At 45.2% G+C, this 8,058-nt stretch overlaps 1 protein-coding gene across 1 annotated transcript in view; it reads right to left on the minus strand.

Moving 5' to 3' along the window:
* GRIP2 (glutamate receptor interacting protein 2) overlaps nt 1–7,745 on the minus strand; it is a 251,579-nt gene extending 243,834 nt beyond the window's left edge. Inside the window, exon 1 of the mRNA XM_058845269.1 lies at nt 7,691–7,745. Within this exon, the coding sequence (XP_058701252.1) occupies nt 7,691–7,745 (55 nt within the window). The remainder of the gene's footprint in view (nt 1–7,690) is intronic.
* Nucleotides 7,746–8,058: the final 313 nt, after the last annotated feature.

Here is an 8,058-nt window from a genome sequence, read left to right on the forward strand (position 1 = left end):
AAACTATTTTGCTGCAAGCCCTGTGCTCAGTCAGGAATACAGGCACAGGAACAAAAGGCCTGTGGCTCAATCCCCAATACCAACCAACTCATTAGTGAATGCCAGCCATGCTGGAATTGCTGCAGACACCACAGGGTTGCAGCCTGATCTTTTGGGGAATATGGCAGCTATTTCATGCAGCCAGGTGCCACTGCACAAGGTCTTTGGGCAGGATGCAAAGTCCATGAAAAATTCTGGAGTAGCAAAGCATGGCCAGAGGACTGGAGCATGCTCACAGCATCAATAGGTCATCTAAATGCCTGCCATGGGATTTGCAGCATGCCTGAACTTTGCTTTTGTTTGAAACCACTTGGAGGCAGCACACCAGGCTCAGCACCCTGTGGGGACAGAGCCCAAGCATTTTACCTGCAGCTACCTCCCAGCTGAGAAGGAACCTCCACAATGTGAAGGGGAGAACCAGAGATGGAGGAAGGTTGAAAAGATGATGCTCCCAAGGGGAAGAAGAGTGAGGCAGCAGCACCCCAACTCACACAGATCTGCCTGCCCTCTGATCTCAAAGGGGAAGTTTTGTGAGGGTGTTTTTACAGACATGACTGCATGTACAGCGTTGAGACTGACTGCCTCCTATTTCAAGATGAAAGAAAACAAAAGAACATTTAATCTGGAAACAAAATATTCACTCCCAACAGTGCCCTCTCTTCAGGATTAACACATAGCCCTGAGACAAGCTGCTATGAATACTAACATATCCTCCCAGCTCTTCACTAAATTCATCCCACTCTGACAGCCCCAGAGAATTTCCCCTGACTTCAAATAACCAGAAGCTATGGATCTGGGTAAGATAGTTTTAATGAGGGAGTCCCCAATCCTGGAAACATCATCATTTCCTGAACACACAGGAAAACTGAACCAGAAAAGCACATTGGTACCAAAGTAAAAAGACAGAAACTTAGCATCACTAATTTCTGCAGAACTGTCACACTGCCTGACAGTTTTCCTTATTATCTTATTTTTCTCCTTGTTTCTTTGCATCTCATTTGTTGCTAAATCTTCAAGGCCTCTGCTGCAAGGGGATGCAAATGAGGACAAGCCCTCCACCCCCAACTCTATAATCAACACCCTGCTCCTGTGGTTACTGCTCCCATCAAACTGGTACCAAAGATAACACTGAAGTCCTCTGTGTACAGACTCTGTACATTCAACTCAACTTAGCCTTGAGAACAGAGAAGAGATTTGATTTTTTTATAAATTAAAGACAGAAAAAAAAAAATCCAGCGCCTAATATCAGCTCCATCCCATGAGACCCAAGTGAGATCTCTCAGGCTTCGTAGAAGCAGCAGATCCCCTCTTGGGCTGTATGAGACAATAATCAAATGTGAGCTGGAAATTTCATTTCTTTGTACAGATGAATGAGGCGTCACCAGGATGACTAACAGCATCACATGTAAAAGACAGCAACACCTATAATCCAAATATATACCATGAAAAGCCTCTGACTGGCAACAAATCAACAGCCAATGATAATATAATTGTAAAACAAAACCTCTGTAGTGCTTTGTTCACAGCTGAAATTAAGTCATTAAACAAAACATTGCGCCACTTCATAGACAACTTGAAGAATCTAGCACTGAATTTACCTTGAAGCCACAGAAAGATGTTTCTATTTGTCAAGACACACCAGCTTAGCTAGGAGGGTCCCTATCACCTCCATTTAATGTAGATAAGGCATGGATCTAACCCCAAAGTACCTTTCAGTAGCACAGGTTGCCCTACTAATTATTCTTCTTCCTCAATAACTAATTCAGCTTGCCCTATTAATTATTCTACTATATTTATACCTCTACATTCACTTCATTTTCAAAATAAAGGCTCTTATTCATTATCATGAAGTCTAATAATTAACAAAGCAATCAGTAAAATGGGACACTCATAGCAAGGCCTACACAGTCCTAACCATAGAAAGTGAACCTGGCACAGAGCTCATGCCCTGGTGGGCAGCCTTCTTTTGCCTACCCCTGAGCAGCTCTGCCACTTGTGTCTACTTAGACGAGACAAACAGAAATGAAAAAGGCACCACAACATTCACCTGAGACTGGCCACACATCTTGGTTTAACCTCAGCCATCTTCCTCTTAGTGCAACCCGGAGCATCACAAGATCTCTGGGTCAGTAGCTGCAATCACAGCTCAAGACTGGAACAGTTTCAAAGACCACATCCATTTATTGGGAATTGCCCACGTGTTTTTCCACTGCACTTGGCATGAGTCCATAGAAACACCAACAGGTTTGGAGGACATCAAGCATGGCCTGATTCCAGACAGATCTGGCAATTCTTCTCACTCTGAAATTTTCCTGGCTACCACAATTCATGGTTTCCATCAAGGTCTTCAGCATCCTGAAAGGTTTCCCCCCACACTTTCCAACCTTGGCAGCTTTAAAGGAAAAACATGCCAAACCACTGCAGCTGATGCTTTTGTCAGCACTGAGCATCATCACTCAATACTGCTAATAAAACTTCTTCACAAGAATCCCCACAGAGTGATAACATAAACAAGAGAGCAAAAGCCACAATTTCTGTACAGTTTCATAAAGCCAAAGTTTGCAGATATGGGAGCACATTCAGGTTGTAAAATCTGGCAGATCACTTCAAAAAGCAAAATAATGATCAATCTTTGTCTTTAATCAAATTTCAATGAGGCTATGGAGTCATTCCATAAAACCTTTGTGGCTTCATCCCCAAGCTGTGCAGGACTTCTCAATCAGAACTAAGTTTTCTGACTGCTGAAGTACAGGATCAAAAGCAGCAGCCCAAACTCAGACCACAGCCAGCAAGGAGGGGAGCAGGGCTTGGGTGCAGTTATTACTCACTCAATGGGTGCCAAATCCCCATCAACATATTAATGAGCGAAAAAAGACCCCATCAAAGCCTAGCAGGATTTGCTCCAGCGTTCCATCAGGTTGATAAGTGAGCATTATCCCTTAAGCATTACCACCACAGCCTTCATGCAATCCTAATTCCCCACCACACTTCATTGGAGGGTCAGAACCTCTATTTTTACATTTTGTTTAAAAGCAGTGGCCTGTATAATGAGTATTACCAACATACAGCAGCCCATAAATTACTGAGCTCTGTGTGAGCAAGTCCTCATCTCTGATAAAGCTTGGACACACTGTAAAGCAAGAGTATCACATGCAGAAATAAATTAATGCACCACATACAGTGGGCAGATGTAACAACCCTTCAGCTGTAACATTTTAACTGCACACAACTTAAGTGACAGCTACACAGCCGAATTTCTTTACTGAAAATTAAGTGCTAGTATAATAGGTCGTGTCATCATAGGTTTGGACAAAAGGACTCCATAAAGCAATGTATTAAAACAGAACAGACTCAGCCTGGCACTGAAAGATGGTCCTAAGACAACCTGATAAAAACTAAAAAACCTTTCCAAATGACCAAATCACTTCTGATGTGTCAAGCACAAGAAAAAACACAATATTTTAAACAGCAGAATAGTTCAACTGATTTAAAATTATGCACACCACACCATTTGCAAGATCAAAATGTTTAGAGGTAAGTGAACAAAAGACAATTTACATTATTTTTAGCAGTTATTCTATTTTAGTTATTCCACACATCACATGCATATCACAAACAGCATGGAACCCATTGAAAGATGTTACTTTCTGCTAATCATACAAACCCAGCAAATTTCCATCTTAGTGGGATGTTTCTCCCTGCTGCATGTGAAAAAGTAAAGAAGAATCTCATTTCTTGTCATGGACATAGTTTCAGAGCTATTGAGCAAAACATCCCAGTACATTGTTCTGAGGACTGAATAAAAACCTGATGTCCATAGCCCAGCTGTTATAAGCCTCCTCAAAACAGGCTGTTGAGATATTTTTACCTTCCTATTATAAAAATTTAAATAGCTCTGCCAAAACCATGGAAATCCACCCCCCTGCTAAATTTTCCCCAGGGTCCCACTCCTGCCAAACTGTACCTGCAGCAAGACAGGGCAGCCAAGAAAGGGAGATCTTGCAACGTGTTTTTACTTTGTTGACCTCATCCTGAAAATCAACCTGCACCATGAAAGATCTTCCTTTCCACGCACCACAGGACACCTCTGCCCATGGATGCACAGCAGCAAAATGCCCCTATATGCTCCTACAGCTGTTTCCAAGGTAACGAGCAAGGAGCTGTATACAAGGGAAAGAAGCAAATAGCAGCAACATAACCCTGCTATATTGTCACTTTTTGAAGCAGGTCTGACTTGTCCCTTTCCCCCCGCCTCATGATTCAAGCCAGGGTTGGGTAACTCACTTCACGTTTTATAATCCCATTACCTCAGTCTTTCATAGGGTTTGGTTTGGATTTTTAGAAGGCATATTGGAGTTTTAAAGGTGAGAGTCAAATTTTCTGCTTTTACTCAAGGAAAGCCATCTGGGAGAGGAAGGGGAATTGTATCAACAACCTAAATTTACACTCAAACTCTGTATTCCCTCCCCCTAGAAGCTGAAAAACATCTCAGGTTAAGCAAAGGGTGTCTGCCCACAACCTTGGCCCATCTTACACAAGTCCCATGCATCTAGCTAACACGGTTTCACCAGTTTGGATAAAAGTATCTCCACTTCTCAGTCTGCAGATACAGTTTATCCTTCCTAGACACACAGTTTCCACATCCACTCAGATGTGCCAAAAACACAGACTTTCCCACCTGCCCACATACATTCTTGCTACCAAAGCAGAAATCAGCCTTTGCTTCTTCTGCTACTGAAAACCTTGGAGCAGCAAGAATGCAATTCAAATCCTTCAGTCCTCGCGTAAAGGACAGCAATATGAGGGGCAGAAACTGGGATGGAAAAGGGTCTGGCATGGCCAAATAGTTCTCATCGCTGTCTCAAAAGAGGATGAGTTGTCAGGGAGAGAAATCAGCAGAAGATCTGTCCACACAGCTCTGCACACACAGTGAGGGACAGAAAGCCAGACCATATGTTTTAACCTCTTCTTTTAGGTCTGAGACAACCCCACAGTAATGCAGGGAGAAGCTGATCAACCCCATGATTTTGGAGGAATGGGTCTGTTATCAATGCAGGCTGAAGGAAACACATTTTCCACCAAATCTTTCAAAGTCATTGACATCAATTCCTTTTTTCCTCACATGAAACAGAATAAGCAGTAGGACATCCCACATACAAGCCTCTGTGGTGGAGAAAACCAACACATTATATAATGAAGCATTTCTGCATGCTGGCCAGAAGTCACTCCCATCTTCCAGGAGACAGAAATTTTAAGGCAAAACATGCATAAAGAGACTCGCTGTGGGTGGTATTTTGAGATGGCAATCATACTTCAGCACAGTTTGTGTATATCTTACATTTCCCTATATGATTTACCATGGCTGACCTTTTCTACCAATCGTGATTAATGAAGCTTCCAATCCATCTCTGAATGGCTGCAAATTGCAAGAGATGCTCATCACATTAATATTCAGTAACCAAAATACACCACTCTTCTAATTACAATTGTGCTCCTGCTGAACACCAGGACGTTTCCTTTGGAAGCTTAAGTACTGTGGTCCTCAGAGGAAGTGAACAAATTGACGGGCCAAAGTACACATGCCTGGGGGAAAAGCTCCCCAGCTTGAGCATAAAAGAACCTCCAAACCTATCACAACCACATAGAGATGCCAACATGGCAGACATAACTTGCTCTGAATAAAGAAACACAGAAGTCAATATTTTTTCACAGACTGGTTGGAGGTTGGTTTACAAAATCAAAATCTGAACAGTGCAGACATTTCTTGCAGTGTTGTTATAGAATGGTTAGTGCTGGAAGGAACCTTAAAGATTATCTAGTTCCAATCCTCCTGGCACAGACAGGGACACATCATGAAGCAAAACCTTCTCTGACATACCTGTTAACACTGCAGTGCTACAAAAACATTACCAAATACTTCCTCTGCTGCCCCTGCAGAGTTATATGCTATAACACAACCATCAAACCAGCTGCCTTATGGAAAAGGGAAAGAAGTTCCCTACAAGCTCAGCTAATCCTCCTCTACACAGCATATCAGCTCAAGCCTGCAAGATTTATCCATCCTGATAAGCCATTCTGCGATTAAACGGCACCTTCCTAAGACTGACTACTCTTTGAACCACCCACAGAAATAAATGCAATGTACTCAAAGGGATGCACACCAGCCACAGACTCACTGCAGTGCTGGGACTGAAGTCAGAGGGAAGGGGGATGAGAAGGAAAGGCATTACATAGAGCCAGAGACAAGAGCGAGTACATAAACGTATGAAGTCAGAGAAAGTAACCCAGCAAACACTGACCCAGTACAGTTGTGCATCAAGAGGTCCCTGCTGTGAATGTTTAATAAAGTTCCCAAAGCCACCCCAATCCAATGGTGCAAAAGCATCTGTGCCAGCTGCAGCAAGGCAGTGTTACAAAGCACTGCACCATAACAGGGCTGAATTCATGCCAACAGGTCTCAGTGCATTGAGCAGGGGATTGATTCACTCTTCTACAGGACAAGATTATTAACAGCTCTATCTCAGGTGAATGGAGGCTCCAAGAGGAAGCCATGGTCCTAGAGCAATCCAGCAGCAGAAACTGGTGTTCTCCCAAAGCAGTGGGAGCCAGGAATCAGCATCAGAAAGGCACAGCAGCTTGATGACTCTGTCCTAACACCTTGCAGGGGATCTAACAGCACAATTTCTCTCTGTTCTTATTAACCAGCAGAGAATTCCACGATTCTTGCATTACTCATACAAAATGCTGTAACAGTGCTACTTCATATATTTAGGTCTGTTTACAGACTAGAACAGTCTAGAGAGGTAGTCTGGGAAGGGGTCCAAAGGAAAAGCCTGCCATTAGCTACTTTGCACCAAAGCAGCAGAGTTTCATAAAACACACATTCCTGCCTGTTTCTGCCTATCCCGAATCAGCTCCTGCTGTCCTGAGTCCCATGAGAGCACAGGAGAAATGCACTTTATTTCAGAGACATAAACTTTCCCCACTTCACTCTCATCCCTGTTCATCTACAAAGGCAGGAGCCGAAGTGCAACGTTTAAACCTCCCTTATGCTGTGCCACCTTGTGGATGTCTCCTCATAAAAGGAGGACTTTTATGAGCCGCGGGTCCAGCATTTATTTAACATCACACTCTTGAGCATGTAAACAAAATAATTCACAGTCACTGTGAGCAACAGTAAGCGGCACAATGGGAATCATATTACCGTGACACGTCCTCTGTACAATTTGGAAACCTTTTATTCCCCAGGTGGAGTTTGCACTGGGAAAAATTACCAGCTGAAAACAGCATCACCAGTAGCTTTAGAAAGTTGGGGCTCAGATACTGCAAGCCCCTCTAAATATCAAAAAAAGACCGCGCAGCCACCTCGCGCTCAGGTGTGCCTCCACCACTTGAGGAGGAAAAAAACCCAAAAGCAGAAATTAAGCAAGCCCGGGGACGGAGGGGAAGATTGGCTGCGGCGAAGTTTCTCGGCACGAAGAGCATCCCCCCTCCAGTCCCTTCATCCGCGGAGACCCACGCCAGAAGAGGATCGCGCCCCTCCCAGAGGGACACACATCACCACTACCAGCACCCCAAAGAGTAACGGAAAAGGGGATGCGGAGGGTAATTCAGACCCGCTCCAGCTTTCCTTTCCCCCCGCCGCGCTCACCGTCCTCTTGCATCCGCTGCAGGCACAGGGCGAGGCTCTTCCTCCAGCCCGGCATCGCGGCAGGGGCAGCGCTGCCGCCCCCCGGGGCAGCGGCGTGGCTGGAGGGGCCCGGGGGGCCGGCGGGAGCTGCGGAGCACGGCCGGGCTCCCCGGCGCTCCTGCGGCCGGGCGGTGCATGCGGCGGCGGGGCCGGGGCCGGGCGGGGAGCGCTGCCCGCCCCCGCCTGCGCACAGCCCCGGCCGCTCGGCGCAGGTGCGCTCCCCCCGCCGCGGAGGGCGGGGAACGGCAAACTCGGGGAAGGAGGGGGAGAAAAATCCTGTCAATATGTATATATTGTCTATTTTTCCCCCGGGAGGGTCTGCGTAGACA

Source organism: Poecile atricapillus, chromosome 9 (assembly GCF_030490865.1).
Source record: "Poecile atricapillus isolate bPoeAtr1 chromosome 9, bPoeAtr1.hap1, whole genome shotgun sequence".
Lineage (NCBI taxonomy): Eukaryota > Metazoa > Chordata > Aves > Passeriformes > Paridae > Poecile > Poecile atricapillus.